Raw genomic sequence first — 19,240 nt, 5'->3', positions numbered from 1 at the left:
GGTTTCTAAAGCAACTACCACTTATTATCCTGTTAGCAAACAGTTTACGTTGTTGAGCTGCTGACTCTGAACATATATCTCATGACTATGTAGAGTAGCTCAACAAAGAAACACTGCCGTTGAAAAGTCAACAAATCCATAGCTAAGAAACAGTTAAATACGGCGGTTTCGAAATTAGCTGGATATCGTTTAAGGATGGCGTCTCGGTTTCAGTAATGGCAATCGCAAAAACAGGAACGCATTATAAATATTTGAAGTGGGTTAAGTCAAAGCAAACCCTAGTGTCCAAGGTTAAGAAACAGATCGTTTATTTTTATTAGTTTGTTTGAATTTACGTCAGATGCCACATTAAACGCTGTTTAACCCTGTTTGTACGTACATGTATTTTCGCTATTCTAATTTTCTGTATGCATAATAAAGATAAATTGGACACACTTATTATCACGAAACCTTTCTATGAACACGGTTGCCTATAGAATTGGCCGAAATTCTAACCACATGTAATTTTCAGAAAAAATTCAAATTCAAAGCATGTTCAAACAAGTGCAAGTGCAAAAGGTTATCACCCGAGATAACTTCACGTGATAACTAAGTTCATCTGTATTTACATGTTAAAGGTTTTGTGGGACACATGAAAAATGCATGGAAAACAGTTCTATCTATTTAACAAAAGGCCATATTCAACGACATCAAGCTATTTTTAATATACATCTGAACCGGTCTCGAAATTAGCCGTAATGTAAAACGTTGAAGAAGGTTTGTGTTTTTTACTGTACTTTTAGTAAGTATTTTTTCAATAACACTCATCACGGGTTTTATTAGGAATATTCGGGAAGAGTACATTCTCTGTGTAGCCTCATTCTCTTAACGTTTGATGTCAAAATAAGTTCCGTACATGATATGGAGGAATAAAATGATATCCAGCTGGATATCGTTTAAGGATGGCATCTCGGTTTCAGTAATGGCAATCGCCAAAACAGGAACTCATTATAAATAATTGAAGTGGGTCAAGTCAAAGCAAAGCCGTTCAAGGTTAAGCAAACAGATTGTTTATTTTTATTAGTTTGTTTGAACGTACGTTAGCTATTTTTAACACATATCTGAGACTGACATTACCTGTTTAGAGCGTCCTCATTCCTCCGGATTCAGATTGCAATTGCTAAAACTGCACGCGGTTGGGCGTCACGCGTTTTCAAACCATAGAAAAGATTAAATTGCAATGAATTTGCCAGGTGATTACTCAAGATCCACAACTTGAAGCTGATTTTAAACACAACAGGAGGCATTAATATTATTGTAAAGCGAGAACGGCGTAATATAGGGCACCGAGTAAAAGAGTGACCTCGGATATCGAACATCTAATAACAAATAGAAATTCGAAGATAGCATATATTTTCAAATACAGAAAACACCAAGTCAGGCTTACTTCTACGATCAAGGACAAAACGGCTGGGAGAAATTTCCACTTAGGATGTTTCCCTATACAGGTGACAGTAACATGATACGTTCCTTGACCCCCACCCCCTAACTATGTTGAGCCCGTGTAATAAAAATGACTTGTGGATTGGGGAGGGTGAGGTTAGTAAGATCGGCTTTAAACGTAAAACATGGCTTCATTGGTCAGTCACACAAAACCAGCAGTTAATAGGATCATTATTGTAACATTTGTACCAAGACCTTTTAATTTGTAATTGATTGTAGTCTTAAGTTGCTTTCTTTCTTTCTTTAGTCCTAGATTGTAGCTTTAGGTTTCTTTCTTTCTATTTTTCTTTCCTTCTTTTTTAAGTTATCTCCGAAATTCTGATTGTATATTAATTGAAAGTTGTCACATTTTTTTCTAGCAGTGAATTGCTTAAAATGCAGCCTTCGTTGGATCCTGGAGGAACTGCCACTGCGTCTCCGCTGAGCCGAACAATTGTTAGGTTGCTATCCTGATGATTACTAACATCCTATTACTTTGTATAAAGGTTGTTATGTCTATAAAAGGGATATAAAGTATGTATAAAGGGATTATGACGTCATAAAATCCACAATGGCGACGTGCGGGAAATTTAAACGAAAATGGGCAATAATTATCTCCACATTTTTTAGCCAGCTTTGAAACGTAGACACTTTTTCCAAAAATCTAGTGTCGATTGGCTGTAAGAGTGGAGGTTTGTTTTCCATTCATCACCCACCACCGCTTTAGAGACAAGGGCAAGTTCATACAGTTTTTTTTCTCTTGAAAAATGCTTTTTTAATCACATGCCCTGAAATACTTTTCCCTAGAATGCCTTGGACTTCGTGGGGAACTTTATACCGTCTACTCGCATTCTCTGTCTCTTGTACTTGGGTATTTTCGACACTAGTGTCTCTGATTGAGTCTTTGCAGCGAGATAAAATAGGTCTTAGATATATTTCGTTCTGTCTTCCTAATTTCGGTCAACTGATTAGTTTTTTTTTTTATAAAGCTAGTTAACTGTTCGTGTTTTTCAATGTGGCTTGCTTCCACATTTTAATTCTAGACTTGCACAAAAGTTAAATTCAGGAAATGTCTCCGTCATTGTTTGAAACTTTTCAGCAAGCTTCGTCATCTTGTTGGTTACTTTGGGAACTGTTATTTTTTGCAGCTCGACTCAGCCAATCACCATTTAGATATTACCTCAACCAACAGAATAACGAAATTATGCTTCTACCTTTTACAATTGTTATTTTAAACAGATATTTAACAATAAAAAAGCCGAGAACATACGGCGTCTCGATATAATCCTGAAATCATTTAGAGAATGAATCCATTGATGATTATTCCCTTATGTTTAACTAATAAGTTCATGTGACTGTAACAAGCTAGTGCGGCAATCCAGGGGGGCAGGTCATGTGAAGAAATGCTATGTCATTCCAAATTAGTATTTCGAACACGTAATACCGTTTAGACAAATTAGAACAACCCAGTAAGCAGTTAGAATAACTGACAGTGAGAATGGATACGGGGCCGAGATTGATTGGAAGGGTCCGTTATACCCAATATGCACATATAACAGGCCGCACATACTTGATAAATAAGTCAACCATTATTAAATAGTAATAAACCAAGTCTTTTTCCTCATTACAGCATCAACCAAAAAGCATTATGTTACTACCCCTAACCGACCTTAACCTCAAACTACATTTTTGTCCATCCACATTACTTTAATAAAGTATTCCTTATTACATTGATTCCAATACGACTGTTACTACAAATACCTATGACACTTTTAATGAATGCAACATGTACTTTATGGTCGACTTGAGGTTTCAAAGCTAAGTGAGTCAAAACTGGAAGATCTTGCTGTAGTTTCGCTGGGAAGACGCTGAAGTGACGACAGTTACAAAGATGCCTCTGCAACTGAATAATTACAAAATATAAATAAGTTCCACGAAAAGGTATTCAATTATCTTTCTTCAAAGGGCTTGTTATAATAGAAGGGCAGTACGGTCTAAAATAAATTTACGTTAAATTGTTGAAAATACAATCTCATTTCAAATGTCGTTGGAAAACATGGAAATAAGATTTTTGTGTCGGAAAAAACTGGATTTGATTATCTACCTATTTTCCTTTTAAATTTCTCGGGAGCGGCCATCTTGGATTTCATGACGCAATACGTTTGCTCACTTGTCTCACCCAAAAGAACTTCTGCTTGCTAACAATGGCGGCAACCGTATGACGTCATAAAATCCAAAATGGCGGCGCCCGGGAAATTCAAAAACGAAAATAGGCGACATTCATATCTAATTTTTAGCACACTTGAATGTCATTTCTACTCTTTAAACTTAAATTTTGAATTTAGACACTATTTCCAACAATTTACCATCCCTTTGTTGTCGGAGTGTAGATTCCCTTTTAGAGGCACCCAACGAGAACATTTAGACAAAATACTCAAACGTTGTCTCCTGTATTCCCATGATCATTTTGTCTCTTTTAAATGCATAACTGTGTAAGATAATATAGTTTGATCTGTCCGGATGCTTAATTTTAGTTGCAGAAAGTTTTAGAAAACGGAATTTTATTCCCTGTTGTTAGTTTTACGAATATGCTTGGTGACTATTTTTGCAATTTCAACGATATATATTTGCCCCTTCGATAACGAAAGATATCAGCTTCCGAATTTCCAACTTACATTTAGAAATGTAGCTTTTCTTTATGGCTAAATTGAATTTTAGAGGCAGTTAGGGCTATCCGAACAGATATCCACGAAATGAACCCTTGGGTACCCCTGACAGTTTGTGCCAGCGCTTGTGAAATAAAAAAAAAAACTTTCTAACAATAGCCTTTATTGAATAGACTTCATTTTTTGGGTATGGATTCTTCTACGAGATTCTGTAACTCTTCTTCGTCAAGTTGAGACGACTGAGAGTAAATAAACAAGAAAACGGCGCGAACATTTGAAGGGTTTCTATTCCTGATTGGCTAGCTACGTTATTTTCTTGTTTCTGATTGGCTCAGAGTAGCGGGCTAAAATATATTTTAGCCCGCAATGCACCGCAATGCCTAATGAAATTATTGTAACCAGCTTTCGAACAACCGAGCACAGCTGTTGTTTTGTTTGACAAGTAAAACTTTAATTAAAAATTAAAAATATCGGATACGTATCATTTTCACTCAGCGGAACGGTAGTTCTCGAAAATATCCTGACACGCGGCCAGGAGATTCGTAATAGTTCTGCTGGCTGATAGGAAATGTTTTCCCAATGAGTAGTCAATGACATTAATGACTAATCAATGAGATCGAAGTGTAGGCAAAATCTGTTATTATCGATTAGTCATCGATTAACCATTAGTCATCGGCAAAACTCAATTACTAATATCTAATTATTCATTGATTACTCATTAATGGAGTAAGGAAATTGCCTTGCAGGAATGTTTTTTCTTGCACGAGCGGCTTAGTGCGACAGAAAAAAACTTCTTCGGCCGAGAAAATAGGCAAGGAATTAATTTTCATAAGCACAAAAAAAATATCAGAAAAAAGAAACTAAGGCCTTTTTTAGTTTATGGATTCTTTTGTGCTGTTTTCGACTTTTGTCCCAGATTTCGTTAAGTTGCTCGTCGTACATCTGTGTTCATTTCCACTAGCAATGTTATAAAACAATTGTTTCAAGCATTTAGTTGTGAGTAACTCGTGTCATAATGCACTTGGGAAGTTTGGAGACCACTGGAGTTGCTCTTGGAAACTCTTAAGCTTCTGTCTACACTCCAAACTTCCCAAGTGCACATAACTCGATAGCTTGAAGCAAGAGCATGAATCAGTTGTTCAATGTTTGGGTTGTAGTTTGGTAGCGATGGAGTCGAGGAGTTAAACTTTTTGTCGTCTGACATTGAAGAGTACAGTTAAAGACTACGTTTACACTCGAGGAGATTTTTCCAGACTTATTACCTTTTAGGGTAATTGGATTCGCAGGCGTTTATTCTAAAGGGTATTCAGATTCCCAACCGTTTACACACAACGATAAATCCGAGGAAATTGATGGAGGAACGGTTACCAGGCAGTTTGCCGTTTGCTAATCCTTGGCGGACATCAACACATTGCCGCCCAAAAAGAAGCAGAGAACTGATTCAGATGCCACAGAAAACGTTAGCTGGGCAGATGATGAAGTGGAACTACTTCTAAGAGTGGTCCGTTCGTATTCTTTCCAAAAGGAATACGAAGGATTAGAATGAGAGAGCGTTAAAAGCAATTACGTGGATATCAGGAAAGGCAAGAAAAGATAAATGCCACGGACTGTCGTGTTTCTGTAAGAATGGGTTAGGCAGGTTAAATTGTCGAGCGAGTGGTTTGGAGGCATGTACCTCTTGTTATTTCTTTCAACGTCTCAATGATGTTCGCAAAATCAGCCGCCTAACCTCCACCTGTGTCACCAATGTATAACGTTTAAAATAAAGTACACTTTATGCAATTGAAAACATTAGCGGAGATGGATAAGAAACGATCAGTGATTTTAGTAGATCACTTGAATCCTCAAATTTTATCTGTGTTGTGATTTGCATCGTGCGCCGCCGCCAACTACCAGGTTGATTGTCGTTCTATCTAGAAAGTTACCCATGCTTTATCGCCTTTGAATGAAACCAGTGGAGGTTGTGAAAAATTGTACTAGTTTCAGAGTCATTTAGGCGAAACTTGCAATTCGTACAGTGATACGTTTGACTTCAATTCATGGTGATGCGGGTGAAACTGGAAGTGACGGTGGGTAGAATCCTCCAGTTCTTTTCCTGCAGTGACGTTTGCAGTATTGACTGTGGATAAATGTCTTTAGCGCGGCGTTGGCCCATGTTAACAAGTGAGTCGACATAGCCACGTATGTTGAAGAATTGGCCCATTTCCTTTGATTTGCTAGAAAACTCAGAGTCATCACTGCATAAACATACTTAAAAGACGACTGAAAAGAATTAACAGAAGTATTAAGCTGTTCAAGTTCTTCTTTAAAGTGCTTATCACTCCTACCCAATTACTTTCATTCTCAAAAGTAGAGGTAGAAAGTAAGCCAAAACAAGCAAAATAAGGAGATTTGAAGTTATGCTCGATTTTTAAAACGCGATCGAAATCACAATTTCCGAAGTTAAAACCGCGCCATTAGAGGACTGGCACTAGTGAGTTGTGACGTCGACCCGGTATCTCGATAACAAGCAGACAACAAAACAGCAGTGACTCGGAGTGAATTATACGCGAGCTATTTGGGTTTCTGGCCGATTTTTTAGCCCAAAAGCCAAACAATGACACCGAATCGGAGCTAAGCTACAACTCAGATGATTCAGAATTTAACTCCAACCCCGGCTACGTGATTGACGCGACGATCAAGCGCGTAAAATAGGAATGGAAGGCCTACACAACTCCTACTCGCATGTTTAGCGGTTTTGTCTCAGTCTTTTGATCAATTTAGCTTCTTGTATGCTTACAACGGGTTGGCATGACAATTTGAAGGATTTGATGATAATCATAGAACAAAGCCATGTGCTTAATTGTAGTATGCTTTGTATTTTGACCTCAAAGGACATTTCTGGGTTTTATATAGAGTTCTACGTTTAGCGCCTGTTTAGTATTTATTTCACCTCTTGTTGTTTCTGTTTAGCGGCTGTCGTTCTTATGCCATTTCATTTTACTAGTATTTAGGTTTAAGTTTGGCTTGTTTCAGTTCGCGGTCTGGTGGCAGTACAGCTTCTAGTTACGATTGAACCGTGTGATAATCTTTAACCTCCGAAAGCGACCGCTATTTTTGTTATCTTTGTTAGGATTCAACTGTGTAATTACATCAGTTTATCTTAAGTTTTTGTATTGCGGGGCCCAACCATTTGTTTTTGTGGCAAGATATTGTGTCTCTGATCATTGCTATTTCTTTTTTGATCCTTTCTCTAGCACTGTAGATTTCTTTAAGAGCTATGCAATGCGTGAAATTTAGGGCTAAAGTATGTTTAGTTACGGCTTCGTGGCACTTACTTCGCGGCAACATGCGGACCGCCGAGGAAACATCCGCATTTTTCGTGGCGTAAATATATACTTGTTCAGTTGATATTTTTATCAGTTTTAAATTGTTTATTAGCTGAAATTGGTCTGGTAGTAAGAGAAGTAAAACCGCACAACGTTTGGAAAGCCGCTGCTGCGTGTGTTATTTTTCAAAATATCTCGATTTCCAGGTAAGAAAAGCCGACCTTTTGAGCAGTATTTCGAACATGTCAATCGACCGACATGTTCGATTGACTCTTATATAACCTCGTTCTTCACAGACAAATTCAAGACTGAAGCTTTTTTTAAAAAGAACGATCCGTTGCTCTTGGAAAGCCTACCCCCAAATTTATAAATTTATACACGTGGAATTGACAAAAAAAGAGAACTAGCTTTATCATATCACTGTGGCCTTTCATCCGCTAGCCAACAGACAGCAGTGTCAGAAGTAAAAGACTCCATTCGCTTCTTCGCATTCTTGTGAGTCTAGACTAATTATAAATTTAAATAAGTTTACTATTTCAGTAGGTTTGATTTGGCAGCACCTATGAACTTAAAAAAATAGAAACATTTCTTACCACTCGTTCGTGGCGAGGTGTTTGGCACTAGTTTAAATCAGTACACCTGGACTTGTTTGTCACCGCTTTAGCATGGGCAGTTGGCGTCACATTTATACCGATATCGTCTCGTTTTCGTCTTGAGAGGATTGGCTTGTTACTCACTTCATCAATAAATCAGAATCGACGCATGAAGTCGTCGTTCGTGAAGTGCTTAGAGCATATTGACGATTTTCCGGGTTAGCACGCTTTTGTTTCATGAAATCGATCTATTTCTTTCTGAATTTCCTTGCTTCATCGTTATCCTGAACAGTATAACGTGCAGAACTATACCCTTCTACATGACCGAGAAGGCAGCACATTCACCTACCACATACCTTCCTAACACATTTCAAGTTCAGTATAGAGAATGTAGCGACAAATGAGCAAATGCTCTGTGGCTGAGATACCGGGTCGACGTCACAAGTTTGTTAGTTTCCAGTCTCTCAACTGCTCCTTTTTGTATTCAATGTGGCGGAAAACGGCCTAGTTTGGGCAATTTTTTCGTCTGATAAAAACAAAACGAAACATGGGATACGATTTATTTCTTCGCAAAGCGTCTAAGACAGACACAAATTTCCGAAATTTGTTAAAATCGTGTAAGGGTGATAAGCACTTTAAATGCTGGATGAAGTTGCTCCAACACAGAGTCACAATATAATGCGGTATCGTGACTAAAGTAAAATGTGAAAAAGTTTGTAAAGAGAAATTTCGAGAAAAGAAACAAACTGTACCTTTACAGCCGTAGAGTTCCACTCTCATTGACATGTAAGCATACGAAGCTGTTGGTCGGAAGCGGATGTAGCGTGCCCTGATTGCTGTGGTGAGCTTATGAGAAACAACCGCATTCGAATTTGTGTTTCCAGCAAACTCCTAAAGGAACGAAATAAAAAGCTTTAATGAAAAGTAATGGTCACATGTGGGATTCATCAAAAAAGATCATAGGTTTGACGGCGAGAAAAAGTCTTCCCTATATTTGGTTTAGCTCAGGTGAGCGTTATAATGCTGATTCTCGACAAGAAAAAAAAGACTCTTCATTTCGAGAATTATTGCCTACTGATATCAGCACTTTTTCAATATTTCCATTGGAAACAAGAAATCATCAGTGAAATCATGTTATTTATCTTCACAAATAATGCACAGTTGAAGTATAGCTAAGACTGCAACTACGGGGTCAGTATTTCTTCAGAAGAAGACTATTTTACCTTGGGTGCATAATCAGGTTGATCCCTGTAATAGTGGAAGTTTACACCATCATCACTATACTGTAGCTTGAACCTGGTTACCCACTGATTGCTTGAGTGCCTTCCTTGCGTTGCAACACCGGTTACTTTGGTTACCCGATTACCAAGATCAATCTGCAGCCACTGATTGGCATCAATGGTGCCAGCTGACCATGCTCCTAGATATTTCTGAGAGTGCAATCTGCCTTGGGTGGCTGTATGATAAGCGGAATACTCTGACGAAGCACTCATTTGAGCGTCAGCAATGGCACCGCTTTCCACGCCCAGAGCACCTTGACATTCTGAAAAGCAGCACACCATGTCGAGTGTTTTAAAAAGGAAACAATTGTTATTGTTTGTTTTGTGGGACACATTACGTCTTGCAAAAAATTAGCTGGAAACCTTTTTATCCATGTAATAACGACTAGAACGAAAAAAGTGAAAAAAAATTACAGGTACACTATGAAAAGCACGTTCACCGTTAGAGTACAGTGTGGAAAAGTATGTGCAGGGTATTTATGATTATCAAAACTAATTTGACCTTTGCAACTATAGAGTTCAACTCTCATTGATATGTGACCTTGCCACGCTGTTCGTCGGAAGCGTGCCCTGTTTACTGTGGCCAGCTCATGAGAAACAACCGCATCCGGATCGGTGTTTCCAGCAAACTAAACTCCTAAACACATGTTTTCTTAATACATTAATAAGTCATGAAGAGAAAACAAAAAAAAGTCACTTCCATGAGGAAGGTTTTTGGAAAAAGGATCTTAATTATTATAAAAAATGTTTGGTAAATTTTGCTTTGTATTTCTCCAAGAATTATTAATTGTTTAAGAAGTTATAAAAAAATCCAATTTCCGAACACTTCGACGTTGGCTGTGCCTTGTATTTTCGTGTTTAAAAATCGGGTAAAATAATCTTCTTCGTAATTTATAGAATATAAAGTGTGAAATAATAATTAAATAAGAAATTCATCAACGAGTATCATCGGTTCGACGGTGAAAAAATATCACCCAACATTTGGTCAAGCTACAATCCTGGCCAAAAATTCTCGGGACAGGAACACAAAATAGCATTGTCAGTAAACATTTTCATTCTCCATATCTTAAGCCGGTCTTCAACATTTTTATTAAGCTGTCTTTGCAATTTTGGAAAGCCCCCCTCCCCCCAAACAATGGTGAGCGTAACTGGAATCATTCGGACTGTAGATAAACTCAGCATCGCAACAACATTGCTTGGGGGTGGGGGGGCGGGGGAACAGTTCGTGATTAATTTTGCAAATCGTCCCATTATTTTTGGCCAGGATTGTCTGATTTTAGCGATGCTTTTAAGTTGGCAAATTATATCATTTTGAAGACAATTTGGAGGTTCCTTTTGTTAAAGTCAAGAGTGTTATGGCCATCCCCATCATCACCTCGCCGTATAAAGTGAAAGTTAGTTACAGTCGCGAATATTGGAATAAGAGATGAGGAACAGATATTTGTTTTCAGACGTCGATATGCGTCCGCGTAGTTATTTTGCAAAGTATGCACATAGAAGCACTGACAGAGATAAAAAAATCTTTCGAAAACTGTAGCCAAATGGAGCGGGTATATCTTATCAGCGATGGTCCGTAGTTAGATGCAGTTCACTTGCCTGTTCCCAGAGAGGTTAGGAGCAGAGATGTTGGATGTAAAGACGAACATCTTTTTGCGACCTCCGACGCCCTCTTAGTTTTGCGTTAGGCAGGTGCCATTGACGACACCAACACAGATTTTACAAGAATACGACATGGCGCTTTTCCCACCATTGGAGACGAATATCACTTTAAGAGCAGAAACGTTTAATTCTTAGCGGTAGCTGTTTTGCCAAATCGCGCGTATTGCGTGACCACTCAAAACAGATACAATACGTCATCAAAACATTTGTCCGAACATTTCTCGGCTACATTTCTCACCACTAATAAAGTCATTTTGCGATGTTTGTTGGCACTTTATTACCTTTTGCAGCGTGTAAAGGCTTTCTTTATCATTTGATCGCCATGCTGAAATGCTTTTCTAAATGCATTGCACAAAGTAAATCTATTTTCGAACATTTCTCACCCCATTACGTAAAAATAATTCAAAATCAACCTAGATTTTTTATTGCGACACGGGTGAGAAATGTTGCCAAAGTACTAAGACAAACTTGTGCTATGATCAAAAGGGGTAGAATAGAAGAGGAAACAATCTTTCTTTCATTGGGAGAAAAGTTGTCAGTAAACATTTTCATTCTCCATATCTTAAGCCGGTCTTCAACATTTTTATTAAGCTGTCTCTGCAATTTTTGGAAAGCCCCCCCTTCCCCCAAACAATGTTAAGCGCAACTGGAATCATTCGGACTGTAGATAAACTCAGTATCGTAACAACATTTCTTGGGGGTGGGAGGGGGAGGGGGTGGGGGAACAGTTCGTGGTTAATTTTGCAAATCGTCCCGTTATTTTTGGCCAGGATTGAAGGTATGAGTAGTATGGTAGGGACCGTTTACAACTCTTGTTTTGTTAAGGGGGAATCTTTTTAATTTTAGGGGAAATAAATTAACGCCGATGACGTCATAAGCTTTTGTCTTGATCTCATGAGTAGAATGCGGTGCATTCTTACTAACGTGACATTTATTTTAATGAGATGATTTCATGTTCTATTTTAGGCTTATGAACCGGGTTGACAGGTTTATCAACGATGTCATGTCCTATTTTTATTTTATGGCAGTCATGGTTAATATCACCGATTTTGTAGTTTAGGCCTTTCTCAATCTTTGTTTTGAATCCAGTTTTACTGTAACCGCCTAGTTGCAAGAAATATAAATATTCGCTACCAATGAAATAGATTCAATGGTGAAAACAGTTTTCTGCCTGCCCGACTATAATCTTTTAAAGTTGAAAAATCTCTACTCCTAAGTCCTTACTAAAAAGTCTGTTGGGGTAGATTATTGTTATTTTTCAGCTTGAGGAACAGCTAGGATTGACCGAACCGTGATGGGAGCGAATATTTTACTTTCTTGTCCCCACTCTTACTCGGATTCAACTTTGAGTATAATGTGTACAGTAAGAGTTTAAAGACAATATTTTGGTGTAATAATTTTGGTCGCCTACTTTTGGTGCAATAGTTTTGGCACGCTACATTATATGTCCATTATAATAATCTTTGCTTACCACAAATCCTTATACAATGAAAAGAAAATTGATCAAACTGCTTTTCCAAGCTTCTCTCAAGAATTTCCACTTGGAGTCAAAGAATTCTCGGATTCAACTTTGAGTATAATTGTATGGGGGTAAGAGTTTTGGTGCAATGTTTTGGTGCAACAATTGTGAAGGCTAGCTTTTGGTGGAATAGTTTTGGCGCGCTACATCATGTGTCCATTTTTATCATCTTTGCTTACTACAAACCCTTATACAATGAAAGGAAATTGCTTTTTCAAAGCTACTCTCAAGAATGCAGAATGATAAATTTGAATTTGCAATCAAATAATTGTAAACAAAATAGCATCTAAAATGAATCACTTTTTGTTGCCATTGACTTTTATGACATTTGGTGGTTCCTAAACGAGCCGTTTGGGTTTCTTTGGAGTTCTATTGCTGAATAGTAGAGCGTAGAACATCCATAAGGACTGCTATAGTCTCCTTAGAATGGTTGATGTGGCGAGCATCAACGCTCACCACAAAGCCTTTGTTTAGTTTAACAGTAATTTGCCTTATAGCAACAGAGGGACGTGGGGTGGAATCCACCAGGCTGTTTCTTGGTAGGGTTAAATTCCTCTCAACCTCCAACAGTGTTTTTTTTTAATCACAGTTGGGTTTCTTCTTTGATGTCCATGACAGGAATGAAATGATTAATAACTAAACTAAATATTTTTCTATAGCCTTAAGAATATTCTACAAACCACTCAGTGTATTGCACATGTAAAAATGGGCCTATCTGGAAAAGGGTCTATTAGTATTTCGCAATTTTTCTTCCTGCCATAAGATATTTCACCACACATTTACTTTACAATGGCTGGATTATTTTATGTTCTAACACCAAGGTGTCCTCAAACGTAACTGCATTTACAGACATGAGCTTACTATTGTTTAGTGGCTTGTGTTAAAAGAACACTCTCGTCCCTGTCTCTGTGATATAAATCACCATTTGCCGATCTCAGCGGAGCTAATTGAACTAACAGTGCTGGATTCCTGGGTTGCTGATGAATAGTAATGCAATTAGCATCTGTTTATGGTATGAAGGATCAATTAGAAAGAACTAAATCGAACTAACGTACGACCTTTCTCGGCCACAATGGCCAACAGGGTCAGAATGGCAGAATTTGAGTTTTAGTCAAGAGACACAACGTGGTTCGCGCGTGGGGATAGCTGACACGTGCTAATTCAGTTTATCAATGATGTCATGTTTATTTTTATCTTATGGCAGTCATGGTTGGTATACCCGGTTTGACAGGTTTGCGCGTGTTCCATTTCACGTGGTGGTTTGGGGTGGTGTTGGTGGTGGTGGTGATGGTAGTAGAGGAGGGGGGAAATACAAATGATGGAGATTAAAAATAGAAAAAAAGTGGAGAAGGAGCAGAAGGGAAAATTGTTATCTACTCTCCTTAACTTCATCAACACAGCAAACCTAAAGCAAGCGGCCATCTCTCAAAAAAACAGAAATACTAAGCTCCGCTCTGCTGTTCGCAGGCAAACAAGGCGATTCAGATATAGACCTGAGAGTTACTTTCATTCATTCAAATCTCGAGTATCTTAATAATTTCTATATTCGCTAATCAAAGGGAATAAAGTTATTTTCAGGTCTCTTACGAAATTTGTCTTGTTTAATAGCATTTTGTATGCAAATGTAGGCTTGGATTCGGGTCACTGCATGCTTGCATAATTAGTGGCTAGCGGATTGTTAAAACAGAGGGGTTACCCAAGAGTTCTAGTATCCGATTTAAAAGCTAAAAGCGCGCTGACCCTTGAAAACGTAACAGAAGGTGGACCCACGGTCATCAACATCAAACATAATCCACTTTATTATGATATAGAAATTGATAAATATCTTTGTGTGTTTATTTTGTGCGCGACATAATTAACATGCACAATTTAGCAGCAAGGAATCAATGAACAGGAATATTCTTATTCGGTGCACTGTAATAAACAAAGACGACAAAATACTGTTTTGTTGTTTTACAAAACTGTTAATCCCCAAGAAAGCTCAACCTGGGTAACAGTGCGTGAAACGGAGCACGCGTAACCTGTCAAACCAGTTATACTCACCCTGCCATAAGATAAAGATAGAATATGACATTATTGATAAACTGAATAGCACGCACGGGCTATCTCCATGCGTGAACCACGTTCTGTGTGTCACACACGCTCCAAGGGATAAAAAATACAAATCAAATTGTGGCCCTCATGGTCCTGTTGGCCCTTGTGGCCCGAGAAAGTTCTTGTTTTAAAGGGTTTAGTCCTTTCTCATCGATCCTTAATACCGTAAACCAATGCTTATTGCATTGGTATTAATCATACGATGTGGGCGATCAAGGCAGCGACCCAGGAATTCAGCACTGTTACTTCAATTAGCTCCGCTGAGATCGGCAAATGGTGATTTATATCACAGAGAAAGCAACGATAGTGTGCTTTGGACAAAAGCCATTACACAATTGTAAACTCGTTTCTGATTCTCTGGCGGGAAGAAAAATTGCGAAATACTAATAGATCCTTTTTCAGATTGGCCCTATTTTTACATGTGGAACACAGTGATTGGTACTTTTGGTCCTTGGTGGTTTGTAGAATATTCTGAAGGTTATAGAAAAATAATTAGTTTAGTTATTAATCATTTCATTCCTGTCGTGGACGTCAAAGAAGAAACCCAACTGTGGATGTAAAAGGCACTGTCGGAGGTCGAGAGGAATTTGTGGATTCCACCCCACTTCCCTCTGTTACTGTAAGGTAAATTCGTGTTAAACTAAACAAAACCTTTATGGCAAGCGTTGATGCTCGCCATATCAGCCATTCTAAGGAGTTGCTTCTTCTAGAGAGGATTGCGGAACAAGAGGAGACTATAGCAGTCCTTATGGATGTACTACGCTCAACTATTCAGCAATAGAACACCAAAGAAACCCAAACGGCTCGTTCAGGAGCAACGAAGCGTCACAAAAGTCAATGGAAACAAAGAGTGACTCATTATACGGTGTAGATGCTATTATTTTTACAGTTCTATGATTGCAACTGGAAATTTTTATCATTCTGGATTCTTGGGAGTAGCTTTAAAAAAGCAATTTCCTTTCATTGTATAAGGATTGGCAGTAAGCAAAGATTGTAAAAATGGAAACATAATGTAATGCGCCTAAGACTATTACACCAAAACATTGCGTCAAACTCTTACCTGTACACATTATACTCAAAGTTGAATCCGAGTAAGGGTGGGAACCCGAGAATTAAAATAATCGCTCCCATTCCGCTTTGGTCAATCCTGGCTGTTCCGCAAAACTGAAAAATACCAATAATCTAATGTACTTTCGTAAAGACTTCTGAGTGAAGATTTTTCAACTTGAAAAGACTAGACACGGGTCGGCAGCAAACTGTTTTCACCATTGAATTTATTTCACCAGTAGGAATATTTATATTTCTTGCAAACTAGGCGGTAGCGATAAAGCTGGATTGGAAAAAAAGATTGCGAAAACCTGAACTATGAAATCATGTACCCAAAAATAAAAAAATAACTACAAAAAATAACTTTAAAATCGGTGATACCGTCCATGAATGGCATAAGATAATACATTCTGCGCATCTGGAAGTATTCGGGTTTCCTATAGGTGGTGCTTACTAATACAGAACTATTTTTTGCGCGGTTTATGACTATGCGAGATAAGCAGTTCTTAGTTATTGGGCTATTGGAATCCAAAAATAACATTGGGGGAAACCACGCATTTTTTAGGGATAACTAAGCAACAATTAATCTAAAAAGCCGTAAAATACAAAGCAATGAATGGCTTTTTTTTCCAAATTGAAGCTTTACTATCTCTGAAAAAAGCGTGGTTACCCCAAATTTTCATTTTGGTTACAAAGAGCGCTTGCTGGGTTCTAATTTCTCCGCTTAGGTTTTAAACCGCGCCAAAATATTCCTGTATTAGTAAGCACCACCCATAGGAAACCCGAATATTTCCAGACGCGCCGAATGTATACGCAGTAGCAAAAGTAGGCACCGTCCTTATACTGGTTAATAACCTGTTGGTACGCCAAACAGAGAACATGACATCATCCTATTATTATAAATACAACGTTAATGAGAATCCAACGCATTTCATTCAAGAGATCAAGACAAAAGCCTATGACGTCATCTACATTAATTTGTTCCCCCTTAAATTAAGTCCCCCTAAAAAAGAAGAAGCGGAAACGGTCCCTTCCATACCAATAAAGATCGCTAGGCGTGTCTTACTGGCTTTAAATATGATACTGACCGTCCTCGCAATGCCGCCCATGAAATCCTTTGACACAGCTGCAGTCATATCCGGTAATATGGTCAACGCACGTTCCTCCGTTTAAACATGGGCTGCTGGAACACTCATCTATGTCTAAGAATTGTACAATAAAAAAATACCATAGAAATTCTTCCCTGACGTATCAGCTAATTATGCTTGAACGCATGCTACAGAAGATAGTCAAGAGGGAGAGTCTAGGGGCACTAGGACATTTTACCCCCACTACTCTCAGCCCTCTTTGCTAGTTTGTAGTTCGTCTATATTTGGCGTAGTTGGGGTATTATACAGAAAGGTGTCTCAACAAAGTCGGCATTTATGAGAATAGTTTATGCCTTGATCAATGGCTGAGTATTTATAAGCACCATTAAGACGCTGTTACACTAGGCAATTTTTCTTGCAACTTCTCTCGCAATTTTGTTGCGACACGAATTGCACGAATCGTTGCCTAGTGTAACATGCCCTGAAACGAAACATGTCTCGCAATATTTTTGTTGTCGCAATCGTTGCAAGAAGATGAAGTCGGTTCTACTTTGTGCAACGGTAACTACAACAAAAACGTTGCGAGGCATGTTCATTTCAGGGCATGTTACACTAGGCAACGATCCATCCAACTTTTGTCACAACGGCGCAACGAAATTGCAGGACAATTGTAAGAAATATTGCCAAGTGTAACAGCGCCTTTATGTAATGGGCTGTGTAAGACTCTCCTTGTGATTGGTGTAAGGGACTTTGGGATTAAGGTAAGAATTGTTAGCTAATCATAACCTTTTCCATCCTTGTCTTTTTACATGTGCGCGTTTCTTGACATAATAAAAGCCAAATATTTCCCTTCAGTTTTCACGAAAATAATCACAAAAACAAAAAGACCCCTTTTAGTCGTGGGTGTGTACTCTGAAAACGCGTATCGGATATCAAAACATGGCAAGAACATCAGTTTTGCTACTTTCCTACAGCTCGCTACTTATTTCTTTGTTTTTACCACATTTTGGCGTCACTCGTGCGTTATTATCAGAGAACACACGCACGGCTAAATGCAATCTATTTATTGAATAACGCTCGTGTATATGCTTGAAACAATTTATTGTACGATCTTACGTACTGTAACTATAATTCAAATTTTGAAAAAAAAATTTCCTGCAATTATTTTTAGCGTAATTCAATTGTCCCAAACGCTTAGTTTTTATTTTATTAATATTTTGGTTTTAAGTGTTCAAAGTTTTATTTACCGTGATTTCGCCATGTGCTAACCAAAAGCCATTTGTTGCCAGATGAAGGATAAATGTGAAGACCCAGGGATGATCCTATGAAGAAAAAAAAAACACCATAGCAATCCCTTTGAGAGATAACCTAGGGTATCCTCCAGTAAATCATGGAGATATTTTCATGCTTTTATAGGTAAGTGGTAAAGATGAATACCGTCTTCTTCTTTCCAACTAGGGAAAAGTTAGACTGATGTAGCTGAATACTGTGCGTTAATTAAAAGGGTACATTGTAAACATTAACCCCCAAGACATTTTCCCACGACTTTTGTCCTTTTACACAGAGTTGTCAGCCACCACTTCTGTGCAAAATCACATTTTTCAAATATCAGTCATTGAAATTCCCTTCTCGACCTTTAATCTTATTTCAGATTTCAAAGGCCAGGAGAGAGACTGCAATATCCGTAGCTTACCTCCCCAAATATTTCCTTCGTTGTCAGTATCGTTGATTTTTGGAGCTGGTTTCCTGGTAAAGCGAGTTTCAGGTATAAAAGGAACTTCCTGGACAAATTTAATTCCAGGCGTCTGTCTGATTTTTGCCCACGTCGTTGGATGTATCACGTGCCAATTAAGTCCATAAATATCTGTGCTTTCCATGTACTGCCTGCCACTTTTGCTTACACCGTAAAGACGCTTTCTCTGAGAATCGAATGCCAGAATTGCAAACAAACGAGGATCAAGACCTAGAAAAAACAACGTTTCCTGTTAATACAGTGGTACAAGCAGATGTCACACATTTATTTACATTACATTACATTTATTAAACCGAGAGGCCTAAACTAACGAAAAGGAAAAATAGTAGCCTTTTGTAAAGATAGTGTCTGCCGAAGCTTAATCCGCATAGAGAGAGGGACAGAAAAATGTAACCTGTGTTTAAAACGCAATTAATGAGAGTCATATGTTGCGTTTCATTTTGTATATATAATAAGAATATAAGATAAGAACAGCTACCGTGAGGGTCATAATTTTCGTTAGCAATCGTCAAGATATGTCTTGAACGTGAAACACTTCCGAGCTCGGAAACTTAAGACGACTAATTGTAAATCATTTTATTTTGAATAGTTAGAAGATGTTGGGGAGTGGTGGCATTAAATTGAAAAAGGCGAAAATGGAAATTTGAAGAAACCTTGTAGCAGTGTCTGGAATTGTTCTTAGACGTTGAATCTTCTTTCGCAGTCAGCGAACGTAACACGAAAAAAACTATTATAAATTGAAACCAGAGGTTAAATTTTTTTATAGTTTCCA

At 38.1% G+C, this 19,240-nt stretch overlaps 1 protein-coding gene across 2 annotated transcripts in view; it reads right to left on the bottom strand.

The window, feature by feature from the left end:
• Positions 1 to 1,157: 1,157 nt before the first annotated feature.
• The window catches only part of LOC146483429 (uncharacterized), a 33,068-nt gene continuing 14,985 nt past the window's right edge, over positions 1,158 to 19,240 (bottom strand). Inside the window, exons 14-20 of one of the 2 annotated variants that reach the window (XR_014863786.1) lie at positions 18,409 to 18,678; positions 17,963 to 18,037; positions 16,716 to 16,829; positions 9,252 to 9,571; positions 8,781 to 8,919; positions 3,254 to 3,364; positions 1,158 to 3,222 (exon numbers count right to left, since the gene is read on the bottom strand). Coding sequence is in view for 1 of the 2 variants with exons in the window: in XM_085105655.1 (XP_084961781.1) it covers positions 3,345 to 3,364; positions 8,781 to 8,919; positions 9,252 to 9,571; positions 16,716 to 16,829; positions 17,963 to 18,037; positions 18,409 to 18,678 (938 nt within the window). In the remaining variant the exon portion in view is untranslated. Of the gene's footprint in view, positions 3,365 to 8,780; positions 8,920 to 9,251; positions 9,572 to 16,715; positions 16,830 to 17,962; positions 18,038 to 18,408; positions 18,679 to 19,240 lie in introns of both variants that reach the window. The other variant, XM_085105655.1, reaches the window with a different exon arrangement.

Source organism: Pavona decussata, unplaced genomic scaffold (assembly GCF_977016875.1).
Source record: "Pavona decussata unplaced genomic scaffold, jaPavDecu1.1 SCAFFOLD_38, whole genome shotgun sequence".
NCBI lineage: Eukaryota > Metazoa > Cnidaria > Anthozoa > Scleractinia > Agariciidae > Pavona > Pavona decussata.
This window is presented reverse-complemented; position numbering and strand designations above follow the sequence as displayed.